At 43.1% G+C, this 19,430-nt stretch overlaps 1 protein-coding gene across 9 annotated transcripts in view; it reads left to right on the top strand.

Annotated features, from left to right (window-relative positions):
- Positions 1 to 19,430, top strand: part of CREB5 (cAMP responsive element binding protein 5) — a 264,799-nt gene that overhangs the window by 185,637 nt on the left and 59,732 nt on the right. For all 9 annotated transcript variants that reach the window (XM_083578731.1, XM_083578734.1, XM_083578732.1 and 6 more), the window contains 2 exons: positions 11,026 to 11,152; positions 12,161 to 12,271. In XM_083578731.1, the coding sequence (XP_083434857.1) occupies positions 11,026 to 11,152; positions 12,161 to 12,271 (238 nt within the window). The remainder of the gene's footprint in view (positions 1 to 11,025; positions 11,153 to 12,160; positions 12,272 to 19,430) is intronic.

The following is a 19,430-nucleotide window of genomic DNA, read 5'->3' as shown; positions in this document are numbered from 1 at the left end:
CTTTTTTCTTTTTTGCTTAAGTTGTATTTTCTTGAAAAACTTTACACACCAAGAGCACAATCTTACAGGAAATTCTAGTAACAAGCCCCCCCCCCCCCGCAAGTGAACATTAGTGCTCTCGCACAGCTCCCATTCATTTAAATAGGTGATCTGCCTGCTGGTAATCCCTCCCCAAGTCTCTTTCTATATTCCCACTACATATGTGTTCTTGTGACGTTTTCTTCAAACCCATTTTGACATCTTGAACAGTAAAATCCCATGACACAGTTTGACTTCAAACAAATACACTTACATAACCACATCTGGGACATACGTTCAAGAAAACGAAAAAGAACAAAGCATTGAGCAAATGGAGTAAACATGGAACTAAATGAATTTAGGTTGGGGCCTAAATCTTTCCCACTGCTTGGATCTGGGAAAATGGTGACAGATTTCTCCTGAGAGTTTCTACACATTGCTACATTATGCCCCTACTTCATTTCAGTGAAATAAAACTCATTCTCAGTTTGTTAATGCATGCTTTAAACCATGCGTTTCACCCTAATACGGAGAACCACATTTTCGATGGCTCCATTAGATCAGAACACCACCATTCACATTGCGTAGATAGGGGAGGTTTAAACCTATTGCCAACCCATGAATTGCTACACAAATGTAGCAAACTGGTTACATGGCATAACATCAAACCATGGTGAAAGCTTGGACTCCCTCTTCCCCTTACACATGATGATTCGCTGACCACATCCTGGTTTGCAGCAAACCATAGTTTTCTGTTTCGTCCAAACTATCTGTCTGTGGGTTCTGTTTGTCCTGCAAACTAGGATGGAACCATAAGCTGACGATTTGAATAGAACAACAACACTTGATTTACCTTTAAAAGGAGTAGGAGATGGTAAATATTGACTGGGAGTGCTCATTCACATGGTGGTCTAGGGACCTTTTCTGTAGTGGGCTCATGGACCTAGTAGACATTTAATGTGCAATTTTTGAAAACTGGTGCCTATTTTAATCTTGATTGATAATTATTTTTAACATTACCATTCTGGATTTGTTTGTATTTTTGGTTTTTGGTTTTTACATTGTGGTTGAATGGGGTTTTTTTGCTTTAGGCATTTAATGTTCACTTTAGATGTGAAAGTAGAAGAGTGAAATATTATCATCATCATCATCATGACTACCACCATCATTGGGTTTGGTGTTGTGTGAATGAGCTCATAATATTATCCATGAAATCAGAGTTGCATTAAATACATTTCAACCTTCTCTTTCATTATGCATGGAGAGCTGCGCTTTTGTGCTTCTCACCCAGTCCCCCGTATGTAGAGACTGTTACTACTACACTTTGCCTTGGTTGTTGAGCCGCCATAGGGACTGTACTGACTGTGGAGAGTTGATACAGCTTGTGAAGGTGAGATGAAAGTTGCGGGGCTGTAACTGGATTCACAAGGATGTGGGTGGTGCTGTGGTCTAAACCACTGAGCCTAGGGCTTGCCGATCAGAAGGTTGGTGGTTCGAATCCCCGCAACGGGAGTGCGCTCCCATTGTTTGGTCCCAGCTCCTGCCCACCTAGCAGTTCGAAAGCACGTGAAAAGTGCAAGTAGATAAATAGGTACCACTCTGGTGGGAAGGTAAACGGCGTTTCCGTGCACTGCTCTGGTTCATCAGAAGCGGCTTAGTCATGCTGGCCACATGACCCGGAAGCTGTCTGCAGACAAACGCCAGCTCCCTTGGCCTATAGAGCAAGATGAGCGCCGCAACCCCATAGTCGTCTGCGACTGGACCTAACGGTCAGGGGTCCCTTTACCTTTAACTGGATTCATGGCTATTGTTGAGAACCGGCCTAATTTTGCTGTTTCCAATTTTCCACTTATTTAGCATTTGCTTTACAATTCTGTTGCTGGTGCTCTGTTGCACTCCGAGACCACATTCTCCTGCAAGGCTTTTCCCAGATCTTTTTTTGCTCCCTGGGGCTCGGCAGCAAATTTAGAGTTTCCTACTTGAACCACAGGCATCCCTCAAGCCTCTCACATGCCTACATTGTTTCCAATAGAGCTGCACAAGGAGCCCGCTAATCATTTGGAATTTTTCCCCCCTGGGAACCCAAAGGTCAACAAGGATATTTTTAAAACTGTGATTCTGAAGTCTAGATTACAGTTCGGCCTCTGTTTTTTCAGCTTTATATTTGCTTAATGGAATTTGTGTGGAGTAATGCACTTACATTGCAGTCAAGCATAGTTTGGATGCCACCTGGCCGGTTAGAGCATAGAAAAGCATTCAGGGAAACACAGAACACTGTACTGAGAGAGAGAGGAGTCAGATTCTGATTTTAACCACCTGTTCTGGACACTTGTTGCAGAAAGCAGAACGAATTCTTAGTGACACAAGCATCTTGACCTCATGCAGCCTAAGGCAGATGAGAGTTATAGTTCACAACATCTGAAGGACACCAGGCTGGACGAAGGCTGACCCGTGGGCTTCTTACAACTGCCAAAGCACTGAAGTGTGCCAAGTTATCTTGTTCATGAGGGGGAAAGTACATGTTACACACAAACTAGAAGCCCTTTCAGCTTTTCTTTTTAAATATGAGTTGGATCCAGATTTAATCATGCTTAAGAGTAGTTGACCCATGCTTAGAGTAGTTAAGTCCTACTGATTTCAGTGTGTGTACAGTGGTACCTCGGGTTAAGAACTTAATTCGTTCTGGAGGTCCTTTCTTAACCTGAAACTGTTCTTAACCTGAGGTACCACTTTAGCTAATGGGGCCTCCCGCTACCGCCGCGCCGCCATCGCATGATTTCTGTTCTCATCCTGAAGTAAAGTTCTTAACCTGAAGTACTATTTCTGGGTTAGCGGAGTCTGTAACCTGAAGCGTCTGTAACCTGAAGCATCTGTAACCCAAGGTATCACTGTACAGGTTTTGTCTGCTGTGTTTGGGATGCCTAGCGGGCTACTCCTGAGCTATCCTTGGCTTTAGTTCCTCTTAGTTCCAGCTCTTGTGATGAAACTACCTCTGTACCATCTGACTGAATACACCACTTTTGGGCTACCCCTTGCTGCGGTTCACTCATCAGATCATTTTTTAAAAAATAAAATCATTATTTAAAAAAATATCCTGCCCTTCCTCCCAAAGGAGCCTGAGGCAGAAAACACAAAAGCATTAAAACAAGTGAAGCATACTACAGTGGTACCTCTGGTTACGAACTTAATTCATTCCAGAGGTCCGTTCTTAACCTGAAACTGTTCTTAACCTGAGGTACCACTTTAGCTAATGGGGCCTCCCGCTGCCACCGTGCGATTTCTGTTCTCATCCTGAAGCAAAGTTCTTAACCCGAGGTACGATTTCTGGGTTAGCGGAGTCTGTAACCTGAAGCGTCTGTAACCTGAGGTACCACTGTACTCAAAAGTTGCTGGGAGTCTCAAGTTGGCTGTTCTGCGCATGTCCAGCTTGTAGGCTTTCTGCAGGCACCTGGTCAGCCACTGTGAGAACAGGATGCTGGACTCGATGGGCCGGATCCAGCAGACACATCTTATGTTCTTTGGGGGGGGGATCTTATTTATTTATTTTTCACACACAAAAAACACACAAAAAGACCGTAAATTACTTTGTCCATTGGCTTCCCGTCCTCCCCTTCCATGGTTTCAATACCTACCCTCGGATGCTGCATATATTTCGCATACGCTATTCAATACATCCATTTTAACCTATTTATCTTAATAATTAGCACCAACGCTCACATTTCAAATGCTTCTCGCGTTTTCATCTTTGCTATAAATGTTCTTTAAATACTCAATAAAAGGTCCCGGAGGATTTTTTCATCATTTCGGCCTCTAATCTTTGCTGTTAATCTTGCACATTCCGCATATTCCACATCATTTTCAAAAGCCATTCTTCCTTCATTGGAACTCTCATCTTACGTTGTTAAGTTGGATTCTAACCCATTATTTTTAAGATGACTGGCTTCTTCTTCAAGTGAAAAGCAGCTTCGGGAGGACATGAGTTTGAGTGGAGGTGGGTGGGTGGAGTGCTTAACCCATGGGTAGGCAAACTAAGGCCTGGGGGCCGGATCTGGCCCAATCACCTTCTAAATCCGGACTGCGGACGGTCCGGGAATCAGCTTGTTTTTACATGAGTGGAATGTATGCTTTTATTTAAAATGCATCTCTGGGTTATTTGTGGGGCATAGGAATTCATTCATCCCCTCTCCCAAAAAATAGTCCGGCCCTCCACAAGGTCTGAGGGACAGTGGACCGGCCCCCTGCTGAAAAGGTTTGCTGACCCCTGGCTCAACCCTTTCCTCACTGGCTGCTTGTCGACTCCAAAGCACTGTTTCCCCAGCTGCATTTTCTTCCTCAGGGTTACAGTTGTAAACCTTTCCCATGGGGGCAGGAGCAGCTTGACCGTGAATTTTAGCAGAAAAATGGCTGGTGGGGACAGTATTAAATACAGTGGTACCTCGGGTTACAGACGCTTCAGGTTACAGACTCCGCTAACCCAGAAATAGTACCTCGGGTTAAGAACTTTACCTCAGGATGAAAACAGATATTGCGTGGCGGCAGCAGGAGGCCCCATTAGCTAAAGTGGTACCTCAGGTTAAGAACAGTTTCAGGTTAAGAACAGACCTCCAGAACAAATTAAGTTCTTAACCCGAGGTACCACTGTACCTCCTTCCTTGCGCAGCTCTTCACTTCAGAACCACACTGTCCTGAAAATGTTTTTCAGTTAAAGAGCAATGCTTCCTTACACACATTTTAGCTACAGTGAACTCTGTCTGAAATGTTAAAATACCTCTGAACCCCCAAACAAGAATGTTCAAATTCCACTTTGTTCAACCCGGGGGCATAGTTACTTCAGTTTTGTCTATATATTTATAAATCAATGTAAATAAGAATATGAGTCTGCTTTAATTTACCAGAGCCTTGATGTAACCGATACTCAGAAGTGCAGAGCATTAAGCTTTGTAAAGTGCAGTATTACTGCAGGGCACATGTCCAATTTTTAAAACACTATATAGATTGGAGACAGATGAGCTTTTCAGAATTATTTTAAGGCCCATTTTGATTAAATGCCTTAGATGCAGTTTCCAATGGAAATTAATTTCATTGATGTGAAAACAAATGGACTCCAACCCTCAGAATCAGCTGCAAGTTCATGTTCAATGCAGCACTTGAAAGGGAATGGAGCAAGCCCAAATTGTGACTGGGAAGGAACGCAGACTTTTGTATGCTTTGCTGCACAAATAGAATCACTTTGTTAAAGCTTCACATTGGAAGGGTTTTGTATACAAGCGAGAGAGTATGTATGTGGTGTGGCGGGGGGGGAGAGGGAATGGGGGGCATGTTTAGAAAAGAAATGTACATGCAGAGACCTACGAGGTGTGAGTAAATGCATTTGTATGCAGGGCTTTAAGGTAGCCTTTTTGCTGCCAAATTGGTTCCCATTCATAAATGATGAACCTTTCTATTAAAATGTTAAACGTACAAGTCAGGTATTTATATCCCCTCAACCTACCAGCAGTCATCGCTTCTGAGCTCCCAGATGGGCATTTAGCATTTGTCAGGTGCGATCCATTGTGCTGGTCACAGATCTGTTATCACACAAGTGCCCTTTGCTGCATATAGTGGTGATTTCTTTCTGGGGATGGGAATGGAAGAATACAGGGACAATTACCAACTGCTATGGCATGGTTATCCTAATTGTTTACAACAAAACATTGCAGCAGCGAGGCCACGCTATTGGAAAACCCCTTCTTCCTGATATTCCACTATCCCTCCCCATCAACAGCCAGTTGGCTTTCCAATTAACATGCTCAAACCTCATTGGGCTTTGGGGTGGTGGTGGTTCCCCATTAGCATTTTTTCTAAACAGGATTTTGAGGTTCCCCCAAGCCCTATTGATACCTAGGTTATTTTCTTGAAGCTTAAAAATAGGGGTCGTCTTATACATGGGTAGCGGTGAGGTTGGACGGGTGACTGGTGGCTGCTGCAAGCCGGAGATGGTCAGCGGTGTTTTGGCGGATGATTGGTTGTTGCTGCAAGTTCTGCAGGCCATTGGCTGCTATGGCAATTGAGTGGGCGATTGGCGTTTGCTGTTGGCGAGCATGCAGATGAGTGGTCGCTTCGTCGATGTGCATGTGATCGGCTGTGTTGGTCCCGCAGGTGAGCGATTTTCAGCAACTCCCACCCCCTTAAAAGCTCAACAACTCTGGGTAATTTCCCCCCATTTTCTCAATTTGGAGTCCCAAAAAAGAGAGGGCGTCTTATACATGGGAGCGTCTAATACATGGAAAAGTATGGTAATCCTGTTTTTGTCCGTCTCCATCGTCTTTCCTGCTGAGTTCTGCAAGGATGACACTGAGATGGAGGATGGGGAGAGGGAGCTGACAGGTTGTGTGATCCCCTGGACTAGTTACAAGTGGGTAAACAGGCAAATGGGGGCTGGCAATGCCCCATTGGACCCAGTGAACCAGTCTCCAGCAGCTGTCACTTAATCTTCTCAACACACATGTGCAATGTGCTTCATGATGCTTGCTCCCAAGTGGCTCGATTTGAGCCTTGCGGGAGCAGCGAACACTGTGCAACCAGCTCACCTGGATTCCTACTGTTCATTTGGTGATGTTCTAGGTCCTTGCCAAAGATGCTTCTCATGCTTCCACTTGAGTGCAGCCACGCCATACCCAGTTGGAAGCACAGGAGACATGTGTGCCTGCTACAAGGATGAGGGACCTGAAGTCCTACAGATGTTGTTGAACTGCAGCTGCCATCATACCTGGCCATTGGCCATGATGGCTGGGGCTAATGGAAACTGGAGTCCACCAATATCAGGAGGGCCACAGATTCCCCATCCCTGGCCTAACAGAAGTCCCAGTTTGTGGTTATTTGACTTATCAAATGTTATGGAAGATAGGCCTGGCACAGTAACTCTTTGTTATGGGTACCGGGAGGGGAGGACCATACCAGACCACTTCTCCATCATCAGGCAACTGTCTCTAAAGGAGGAGGAGCTGTAACTCTGACCTTCGCATCCACCATACTGTTGGGGGACAGCGATTGCACGTCCTGTCATCTTTGACATTTTAATTGAAAAGAAAAGCTTAAGCAGGTTTTTAACCTTAAGCAGTGTGTTTTTACAAGTGTATGTGGAGAAATAATCTGTCAGTGCAGAGCAGGCTGGGTGCCACAAGAGTTGGTTTAGTGGTTCAACAATCCCACATTAGCTCACACACCTTGCCTTGTTCCATGCCTCAATAGTTTTTAGTAGAAATGCTTTGCCCAGAGGCATACAATTATTAAGAAAAGGAGACTCTGCTTGCTTAAAGTCTGGAATTATTAGCTCATGGTAACAAGCCTGCACTGGAGAGACTGTTGGGTCTTTGTTTTCATGAGTCTACTGTAATTTGCCTTCTCATTTTAAAGAGGAAAACTTCTGCTTTGTTTGCGAAGTTAATACTGATATACATAATCACTTTGACAATTATTGAAAATATTTGTGCAGTTAAAAATCAGGTTTCAAGGAAAGCTTATGCGCCTTTATACTAAAATTCAACTGTGTGAATCAAGAAAGTGATTTCACTCCAAAATGTCATATATACCAGATGGGTCCGGGCTTAAAATTAGGCAATAACATATTTGTATTCTAGGACTGGGAAAGAAGGAAGATGTAACTCTTTTCACACACACACACACACACACACACACACAGAGAGAGAGAGAGAGAGAGAGAGAGAGACTACGAATGACATGATGATAATGTATCAATTGCAACATTATTGTTTAAAAGAGCAACGGGCGCCATTTTCATTGGGAAAATAGTGGCTTGGATGGGGGAAGCAAAAAGGGAAAGTAAGGGTAAAGGAGGATCACACGAACTATTATTTATTCATTCAAGGGCCTAGAAGAAAAATGTTAATAAACCTTTTTTACATATGCAAATAATTCAGATGCTGACTGCCTGGCATTATTTTAGGATGCAGCAGCAACCTTTTTGCAGGTGGTACAAGATGGCACCACGGCAGTAAACTTCAAGCTTTGTGGCCAGTCTAGATGGTCTATATCCTCAATGTGATCTGCACAGTACCCAGAACACTGTTGATGCTTTGCAAATATAATGGAGGTGATCTTTGAGGTTTCACTAATACCAGCTAACAAGGCTTCTCTTCTGAACTTTGCCTCTTCCTTCCAGGCTATTTACTTCTGGATTCCAGAAACGAAATTTCTTGGGTGTCAGGTGCACTGTTTCATTGGACCTGTCATCATAAAGGCAGAGGGGACCCATGTAGTCCCCATGCTTATCCCTGCCAATTTAGACTGTGCGTGCACAATTATTTAATACTTTTGTTAGCAAGCACAGACAAAATTGCGGCCTGAAATTCAAAAGTGTGTGGTGTTTTGTTTTTTTTCCTCCATCCAGGAAAAACCTGGAAGGTTCCAAGGTGCTACAAGGGGGAGGGGGGGATCCCCAACGAAAACAGTAATTTTCCCAACTGCAAAGCAGATGCAGACTTGCAAAGCTAAGCAGAGCCGAGGGTGAGAGTGAGGACAGCAAAGTAGCTTATTTGCTATTTTTTTTAATATACACAAATAATTTCCTTTTTACCCGAGACCCCTATTCCCAGGCTCATTAAATCAATTTCAGAAAACATTTTGGCTCTGGAACATGTAAGTAAAATTCCAACCATATGGGCTCTTGAGGATTACCTGTGCAAACGGCAGAAGTCAAGCCAAAACAAGTTTCTGTCAAATGGCCTAACACCTAAGTTTATTATGAAGGTAGAGAGCTCTATAAAGGGTCTGTAAGCAGTGCAGAAAGGACTGGCTGTGGGGCTCCAGAAAGTTATCTGGGGGCTGCTTGTTTTATGTCAGTCACCTTGAGAATCAGCTCTCCCTTACACAAAAATATAGTTTCATTGAGTCACAAATGTTAGATTTGGTTTTTATTTTATTTTTTAAGGCTCAAGGCAATCTGAAAATGCCTTGTTCAGAGGTAGAGTTTAATGCAGTTTAAAGCCATAGCCCTTGATGTGCATGCAAAGAAAGGCCTGGGCATACAAAGCAGAATTTGGTTTTGTGTTTCTTCTTTCAGCCAGCAGCTACTCCAAAGCTCAGCATTTCAAGCTGGCCTTTAAGCCAAGAAATGTTTAAATATCAGCTGGTGGTGTGGCTCAGGGTGTGGAGAACAGTCGAGGGAAACAAACTATTTAATTGTCCATATTTTTCAGTAGAACTAATCTGGAAAAAGCTGAGGATCAATAAAGCCTTCAGCGTAGCCTCCAACTGGTCCGAAAATGCTGGGCCCGTCATGAAAACCCTGAAGCCGTCACGGCTTCTCACTATGTCATGCAGAGTCCCGGATTCTGCAAGTGGGCAAAGGGAGGGGGAAGGGAGGGGGCTGGGGGGGAGGCCGCCCAGCCCCTCATGGTGACACAGCAGGACCCACAAGGAGGAGGGGGGCAGGGCACCAGTTGCTGCTGCTGCGCTCCTCAGCTCTCCCAGCCGGTACCACTCAATACACCCAACTACGGTGATGGTGGTGTCAGGAGCAGTTTAAGCAGGGGCCAGTTCACACAGCTACACAAGGGCCCTCTGGCAGTCCTAGCCCTCAATCACAGAGACTACATTTCGGGCGCAGAAGTGCCATTTTGTAAACATCCAGCCTGGGTACCTCCTCTGACACCCAAGGCAGGCTGTTTTGCCGTATACCAGTGGCGTAGCGTGGGGGGTGCAGGGGGGGCCAGCCACACCGGGCACAACATCTGGGGGTTAGGGGGCGCAAATCCATGGGTTAGGGGGCGCAAATCCACGGGTTAGGGTGCGCAAATCCACGGGTTAGGGGGCGCAAATTACTTGCCTTGCCCCGGGTATTGACAACCCACGCTACGCCACTGCCGTATACAGTGGTACTTTGGTAATCGAACGGCTTGGCTCCCGAACAAATTGGCTCCCAAACGCCGCAAACCCAGAAGTGAGTGTTCCAGTCTGCAAACGTTTTTTGGAAGCTGAACATCCGATATGGATTTTGCAGCTTCCGATTGAGTGCAGAATGCTCCTGCAGCCAATCGGAAACCACACCTTGGTTTTCGAACCATTTTGGGAGTCAAACGGACTACCGGGACAGATTAAGTTCAAGAACCAAGGTTCCACTGTATCATCTAAGGCTCCCACATATAACCAAGACATTTGCCAGTACAGTATTGTCACATACTCCTCTTGGTGACAGCCACTGGGGCAGCTCAGCCAACCCCGCCCTTTTCCTAAATTCCATCAGCAGTGGGGGGTGGAGGGGAGAACACTGATGTAAGATAGAATTCCCCTATTTTCATCTGAGGGATGTTGGAGGATATGCTTAAGTAACAACTGCAAAATACTCAAGTTCAATATCATTGTACTGAAATTGTTGGTGCTGTTGAATCATACATACTCTGAACGACTTGGGTCTTGGATATTTTGTGGAGCGCTCACTTTCCATATTGGCCAGTCTGGATCCCAAGTTCAGTTGAGGGGATTTAAGAGCTGAAATTTAGGTTTAGAAGAGTCATGTTCCTCATGCAAATAAATAAAAAAATATTATTCACTGCTCATATTCAGTCAAAAACAATGCTGAATTCAGAGCACAGTACTGGAGGTTCAAGAAAAATCACCATAAAATAAGGAGATAAGTGCACAATCCTATACGTGTAATATAAGGAAATAAGTGCACAATCCTATACATGCCTACTCAGAAGAGTTTGATGGGATTTACACCCACGTGAGTAAATGTAGGATTGCAGCTTCTGTCTCAAAATTATACTTTTGCGGGACATTTTTCAGAAACTTTGATACAGTTAAAAAAATCAAATTGATTATGCATTAAGTCTTCCCCCCCAAACTTTCTGCCATCCTTTCCAACTCTGAAATGAGAAAATTTCACTGAACTTAAAGTTCAAATACCAGATGGGTTTTGAGTTTTGACATTCATTTTGAAATTGAGTGTGATCATTTTTTCCTTAATATGTCTCAGTTCCTTTTTCTCTCTCTCCCCTTTTTTTCTAGGCCTGTCCCAGGCTCATTATCGTCATTACTGCAGCTACACAACCGGCAACGACAGCCAATGCCTGCCTCTATGCCTGGGACTCTACCAAATCCTACAATGCCTGGTTCCTCTGCTGTTTTGATGCCCGTAAGTATAGCTGCTATATCTCTCTCTCTCTGTGTGTGTGTGTATGTGTGTATTATTTGGTGGTTTGGTGATTCAAAGTGCTTTTGCCACCTGTCCCCCAGAAAGGCCAGACTTCTTAGAAACTATATTGTTTTCCAATTTAATGTAAATGCTGATATAAATCAAGTATGCACCGTTTTCAATTTCATTACTGTATCTCTGCATCCGTTAGAAGAAGAAGAAATTAAGAGGTCTGCACATAAAAACCTCTTGGTATTTTTGTTTCCTGATTCTGTTTGGCTGGTTATAGCTTAGATTCTGTCATGTTCTTTTTCTCTTCTGTTAAATTTTTGACTGGCTATGTTTGTTATGCCACATAAGAAAAATAATAAAAAGTAAATGAATAGAAAGAAACAGTATTGTTTCACTGAAAATAACACAACGCTTTTTAAAGTAAACAATTCTTGAGCATTTCTCCTGCAATGTGATTTTCAGGAACATCATTTCTGTTTTGCTACATGAACTGAGTATTTAAATAACGTTGTGCCGCAGTAGTCTAAGGCAGGCATGTGAATTCCCCCCCACCCCCGCTGTCAGATTCAACAGCTCCATTGGGAAAAGCCTCCCATTTCCAACCCCCCTAGATCATACATTTTATACATATATCTTAAACAAGTTAGTTTGGGCTGCCCTGACAGCATCAGCCATAATTTTATACAGTGATGTTTTAAAAGCCACTTAACCCAGTGTGTTGTTTTCTAAAAGCAAGGGAAAATCATTATTGAAAGTCTCAAGCCTAGGTGACTAATTTGTTCTTCTGGTGAAGAGGCAGTTTTCTATTGATTGTTGGACAAAACAAAGTTACTGGCTATATTTTCTGAAAGCAGATAAATACAGCCAGCAAAAAGTGATGGCCATCCTGCATGGACACAACGAGCCTCGCCTTTGCCTGCTTGTAGAAAGCCTTTGGAAAATTTATCTTACCTTTCAAATACCATCTGATTTATTTTGCTCTTTATCCTTCTCAAGATGGAACGACAGATGTCTATGAACACCAACATAATGGGAATGCAAGGCCCAAACCTCAGCAACCCATGTGCTTCACCACAAGTCCCTCCAATGCACTCAGAAGCCAAAATGGTAAAATATTGAAAACATATTGTATATGTTGTCTGCTGAAAAGATTATTATGCTCTTCGTTGCTGGCCTCTGAGGACAATCCAAATAATTCCTTTCTGGTCATGTGATTACGTGTCTGCTACAAACAAGTTCAGAGCATGGCTGACTCAGTTGATTTTTTGTGTCTCGGTTGGATAGGGGTTAGATAGTTTGGTCCAGGCGGTGCCTCAGAAATCATGAGGAAAGATGGAGAGAGACAGCGATTGCCAAGGGAGCAAGGGACAGGGGAGGTGCCAATATATCTCCTTGCCAAGGGTGCAAGAGAGCCTAGGTACGCCTCTGGATATTGGGCATAGGATATTGCGAGAGGAGACTGAGCTGGAATACATGAACGTTAGCAGTAGAATTGCGTACGTGAAAGGTTGCTTTTAGGTGCAAGTTATGAGGAAATATTTGGCGGAGTGGAAGGAGGTGCAAAAATGGTCGGTGCCATTGGGTGCTTGTAGAAATGGATGGATATGACACTAGGCTGAAGGAATCCTAGTGAGTTTGCTTCCCAAGTGCTTGAATATTTGATTCTCTTGCCGTGTGTATTTAATGGTGTGTTTTGTTTAGCTTTGTTCTTCAAAGTGGATTCTGAGACCTTAGAATATAAAAAAGTAGAGATGGGTGAACTTCTGGCGCATGCAGCTTTCCCATATGCTCACAAAAAGTTCTCTTTGACCCACTTCCTCATTAAACTGTGTTTATATATATGCATAATACATATTTAAATATATATTTTAAACAGATTGTCTCTTCAAAATAATGCATGCCTAAATGTTTTCTCTCAAACTATGCATTTCTAAGCACAGTGTGCCTTTAAAAATGTATTGTGCTACGTTTTTGAGCTGTTGAGATATTTAGAAAGTGGGGGGGGGGAGAGACATGATGGATAACGTACATTCTGAACCGCAAGTTAGTCTGGAAGGTGTGGATCAGTCAGTTCATATTGCCGTTTGGAAAGATCAAATTCCTCCAGCACTGAGGAGTCCAAGCCGCTGTCATTTGTATTAAAACTCGTTATGCATTGCCCCTCACATAGATATATTGTATTTGGACTCCTGTTCAGCGCTTAGAGATGACTGGGATTAAGCAGTATACAGACTTGTGGAAATAAATAAATAAAATGAGCATGTGCATATATATACATGCACAAACATGCTCACATGTGTGCATAGATTCTCTCTCCATCAGCTCAGTAGAACTGCCCAGCTGCTCTCTGTACCACATGGCTCTCTAGGCCCAATGAGCGACCTGCTCCATCCTCTGCTTTACAGCACTGTGACATCCTCCTCCTTGCACCTCCCAGTGTCCTCACTGGTTTAAAACTCCCCCTTGCTTTGGCATGCCATCAGTGACAGCGCCATCTGTTTCTCCACTTCCCCCCTGCCTCTTCCCTGTCTTGCCTCATTTTGAGAAAGGGCTAAAGGGGGCCTGCAGAGGGAGATCTTTTCAGCAAGGTGGTCAAAAGAGGCTTCAGCAACCACGGTTTGCTGCTGCTGCTGCTGCTATAGAAACCCCCCCTGTTTTAAACTTTATGGATAGTTTCTTGTGACATTTCTTTACAATATGTTCAAAGCAGGGTGGATTTGATTTAAACTGAATTGATTTAAATCACTGGTCAGTGAGACTTGATTTCAGACTTTTTTTTTTACAGAAATACTCATTCTTGCTGGTATAATCTTAATATTTACAACCAGATGAAGGCTTCATCTTTGGAATAATAAATTTTCGGAGTAGTTTTTACAGTTATATAAAAAATTGCTGATTTGGTTATACTATTCGAAATACGTAGACCGATAATTATGAAATTATTGTGAGGTTTAATAAGTTCACTGTTTATATTTGGACAACTTTTCTGCTTCCTTAATAACAATTTAAACAATGTATTGAACTAAAACAATAACATTATAGCATATGTATCCATGTTTGTTAACTGATGTGGTTAAACTTTTTTTAAAAAAAAAAACTTTGAGTTTTAGCACACATGAAAAACTTAAAACAAATCCTTATTTCCTGATGAATAGCCTTTGAACTATAATGTAACGTGAATGAAAAACTATCTTTAGAAATATTTTTCCTCCAAAAGCATTTTATTTTAAAAATCCAATTTAAATTAAAAAAAAACCCTTTTTTAAATAAAAAAAATCTGATTTAAATTTAAAAAATCCGTTTTTATTTATTTTTAAATCATTGATTTTTATCCACCTTGGTTCAAAGCAGCTGTTCTAGCCACCATGGCAAACTGTGGCAGCAGTTCTCTCTTGGCTGCCCAACCCAGAAAGCTTCACTTTGAAGTACCCCCTTGTTCCTTCCTCAGAGGAGGGGCACCATCTTGGGGGGGCCTCAATATCCCATGACTATGGTGTTCACGTGTGCAAGTCATATGGCATTTGTGCAAGATGTTAGCACATCACGTGACATGCATGCGCATGCTGCACAACAACAGCCCCCTCAATCATGGGGGCAAGCCAACATGCTTGACTTAGAGTAAGAGGAGTTGGAAGTGAAGAGCTTTGTCTCCACGTGAAAATTGTCTCATTCCATCTCAGGGCTTTTTTTCATCTGGAACTCACCAGAGCTCAGTTCCAGAACCTCTCAAATCGGTGCCTTCATGGTGCCTCAAATAGAAGTGTTCATGGTGAGTTCCGGTACCTATTTTTCTAGAAAAATTGCACTGCTCCTGCCTACCTAGCAGTTCGAAAACAAGAAGTGCAAGTAGATAAATAGGTACCACTCCGGCGGGAATGTAAACGGTGTTTCCGTGTGCTGCTTTGGTTCGCCAGAAGCAGCTTAGTCATGCTGGCCACATGACCTGGAAGCTGTATGCCGGCTCCCTCGGCCAGTAAAGCAAGATGAGCACCACAACCCCAGAGTCTTCTTCAACTGGACCTCACAGTCAGGGGTCCCTTTACCTTTACTTTACCTCATTATTGGGCTAACGCTGTGGACTTCCATACGATCTAAGCTCGCTTGTGCTAGTGTCAAGTTCTTCTTATAAGTCTGAAACTATAAGAAGCAGATACAGTGGTACCTTGGTTTAAGAACAGCTTAGTTTATGAACAACTTGGATTATGAACGCTGCAAACCCAGAAGTAGGTGTTTTGGTTTGTGAACTTTGCCTTGGAAGCAGAACATGTTGAGTGAGTTCCATTTGTAAATTGAGTCCCCCGCTGCTATGGAAAAGCACGCCTTGGTTTAAGAACGCTTTGGTTTAACAACAGACTTCCAGAACGGATTAAGTTTGTAAACCAAGGTACCACTGTACATAAAAGTGTTTTCAGGATTCTGATACAGCATTTCGGAGCAGAAAATCGCCTCAATTGATCAGGGGAGCTGTAGTCTATACCAATACAAAATGGCATTAATAAGTGGGAGACAGGCAGCTGGTGCCTAGCATTTCATATTGTCACCACATGCTTAGAACTGCTTATTGCCGATTTGAAAGAAAGCCGCAATGTGTGCTTTTGAAGTTACTGTTGTTCGCCGCAGGAGGCGGAGGAGGGAGGCCTTTTGCCTGCCAGTAGATACGATGCGCACTTATGGTAGACATGAACGGTCACATCTTTAACTCAATATAAATTTCAGCTAGGCAGCCAACCCAAGTCTTTTTAACACCTCAGCTGAAACCACACTCTGTAAACATGCAGTTGGTTGGCTTAAAGCAGCAGATGTAGCCAAAAGAGTTGGCAACAGCAGCCAAACTAAATCTGTGGTCAAGGTTTTTTTTCTCTGCTGTGTGCCATACCGTAATCGTGATGTGCCAAATAGCAACAGCATCTCCAGCCCAGCTTATTAAATCTTTCTGGATTAGGCTGCCGGCAAGTGTTTTTTCCCTCTCTCTCTCTCTAACCCAAGTACTGTTGAGCCAAGCAAAATACTCCTTGGCTGAAGAAGAAAAAACATCACATTGGCATCTCTTTCAGAGGCATACATTTCTACTGTTACTTTGCCTCTCCCCCCCCCCCCCACTTTTTTTTTAATGGAACTCTGAGGCTTTAAAACCGAAATTATTGATACATATGGTGAGAATTCTGTTCTTTAATACGTGCAATTAAGTGGATCGCTTTTTAATCTCAGTAAATTTGTTTTGGCTTCAGAGTCAGATTTGCAAAGGTGTTCCTCTGGCAAGCTTTCCCCCAGCAGACAATTCCAAGAACCGGCATACAACAGGATGCCATTAACCTGCAGACTTAATTACTTTTTGATAGAAGTAATGTTTAAAAGAATTATAATATGCATTTATGTGCATTAAGCATACACATGCATCAATCATTCATACAATTTCCCTAAATATGCTGTGCATTGTAAACTGATTATAAGCTAAGAAATGTGTATGTTGCAAAGTTCTAAAAGTCCCAAAGCTGTGGTTATTACAAATATCAGTGCTGGGAGTCTTCTTTTGCTTTGAATCATAGAATCTTAGAGTTGGAAGGGACCCAAGGGTCATCTAGTCCAGCCCCCTGCAATGCAGGAATCTCAGCTAAAGCATCCATGACAGATGGCCATCCAACCTCTGCTTAAAAATCTCCAAGGAAGGAGAGTCCACAACCTCTCAAGGGAGACCATCCTACCGTCGAACAGCTCCTACTGTCAGAAAGCTTTTCTGAATGTTTAGTCAGAGTCTCCTTTACTGTAACTTGATGCCATTGCCTTAAGTCCTACCTTCAAGAGCAGTGGCTATCCTATCTCCTCTCAGTCTCCTCTTTTCCAGGCTAAATGTACCCAGATCCTTCAAGTGTTCCTCGTAAGGTTTATTTTCCAGATCCTTGGTCATCTTAGTTGCCCTCCTCTGCATAAATCCTGTTAGTCAACATCATTCTTAAATTGTGGCACCCAGAATTAGACACAGTGTTCCAGGTGTATCAAGGCAGAATAGAGTCATACTATTACCGTGGTACCTCGGGTTACAGACGCTTCATGTTACAGACGCTTCAGGTTACAGACTCTGCTAACCCAGAAATAGTACCTCAGGTTAAGAACTTTGTTTCAGGATGAGAACAGAAATCACGCGGCGGCAGCAGGAGGCCGCATTAGCTAAAGTGGTACCTCAGGTTAAGAACAGTTTCAGGTTAAGAACGGACCTCCAGAACAAATTAAGTTCTTAACCCGAAGTACCACTGTACTTCCCTTGCTCTAGACACTATACTCCTGTTGACAGAGCCTAGAATAGTGTTAGCTTTTTTTGCTGCTGCATCACACTGTTGGCTCATGTTAAGCTTGTGGTCCAAGGCTTACAGTACAAGCCTTCACATATTTACCCAGAAATGAATTCTAGCAAGTTCAGTGAGGTTTGATCTCAGGTCACAGAATCATAGAATTGCAGAGTTGGAAGGAACCCCAAGGAACATCTAGTCCAGTGTTTCCCAAACTTGGGTCTCCAGCTGTTTTGGGACTACAATTCCCATCATCCCTGACCACTGGCCTGCTAGCTTGGGTTTGATGGGAGTTGTAGTCCAAAAACAGACTCAAGTTTGGGAAACACTGCTCTAGTCCAACCCCCTGCAATGCAGGAATATGCAGCTGCCCCATATGGGAATCGAACCTGCAGCCTTGGCGTTATCAGCACCACACTCGCAACTGTGGGTATAGGATTGCAGCTGTACAGAGTGATCTGACATTCACATTATGCTGGTGGAACAGCCAAAAGATGCTTAGCCTGAGATGGTAAGAAGAAAGCACAAAAGTACAATGGTACCTTGGGTTAAGAACTTAATTCGTTCTGGAGGTCCATTCTTAACCTGAAACTGTTCTTAATCTGAGGTACCACTTTACCTAATGGGGTTCTCGCCGCCACCGCAAGATTTCTGTTCTCATGCTGAAGCAAAGTTCTTAACCCAAGGTACTATTTCTGGGGTAGCGGAGTCTGTAACCTGAAGCGTCTGTAACCCGAGGTACCACTGTAGAACATTGGTTGGTGTAAATTTGCTCCATTGACAGGAGTGTGAATTGAAGAGGTGTAGGATTTGGCATAACTGTTCTCTGCTGTGCCACTCATGGCCCACCCATAGCTCTACCCCTTTTCAGCCATTTTTCGCTGTATTTTCACTGGTACTATATCCACTATATCCAAAGAATTCCACTGACATATTTTTTCATTGTATATCTGGTGTTCTGCTGATACAGCAGGACTCCTGCCAAACCCTATTGCCCTTCAGCTGGCAGTTCTTACAGATAGGATTGCACCCACAGAATCATATTTTATTGTGATTGCCAAACATTTGTTGTGTATGCTACACTATATATAACACAGGAAAATTGTTGGGAGGAAAAAATGAAAGAGCAGCTTTGCAAACATGTTGGAGTTGTTGGAACAAACTACATGAACCAATGCTTTTGAAGGAGTATCATTCCTTTAACATATCATGGTTATCTGGAGAGACACATATAATTCTGCTGTGTCAAAGTGGACAAGTTCGTTTTTGATGTAAATGCTTGAGCCTTCATCAATTACCTTTGGCTTATATATGTAGTTTTTCTCTTTGTTCTATACTGCATTATTTAAAAGATATGATTATTGTTTTAAAATGGCAAAAAGTGGAGAAAACTAAACAGCATGATGGTATCCGGCCCCAGTTTGTATAGGTTCATAATATTTGGGGGCAGAGGGATAAGGAGCAACCAGTGTCGTGTTGGGGGAAATATTCCTGTTTGGAATTTATAACCAATCACATGGCTCCTGAGGTCCCTTGTGGCATCTTGACATCAGAACATAAAACATCAGTGAAAACCACAGTAAAACACCCTCTGTTAAAATTGAAAAAGAATCCTAAAGTAGCAGAACAACCTATCAGCAGATAACGGTTATGGGAGCTGTGCAGAAGTTGCCAGGTATAGCAGTGTAGCTGCAGTGTGTGCGCACACAAATGCTGCAGTGATACGTAGGTAACATCAGCCTTGTGGATTACTGTATTTTTCACTCTATAAGACGCACCAGACCATAAGACGCACCTAGTTTTTGGAGGAGGGAAACAAGAAAAAAAATATTCTGAATCTCAGAAGCCAGAACAGCAAGTGGGATCACTGCGCAGTGAAAGCAGCAATCCCTCTTGCTGCTCTGGCTTCTGGGATAGCTGTGCAGCCTGCATTCGCTCCATAAAACGCACACACATTTCCCCTTACTTTTTAGGAGGGAAAA

This window comes from Podarcis filfolensis (assembly GCF_964270895.1).
Source record: "Podarcis filfolensis genome assembly, chromosome: 12".
Taxonomy (NCBI): Eukaryota; Metazoa; Chordata; class Lepidosauria; order Squamata; family Lacertidae; genus Podarcis; species Podarcis filfolensis.
This window is presented reverse-complemented; position numbering and strand designations above follow the sequence as displayed.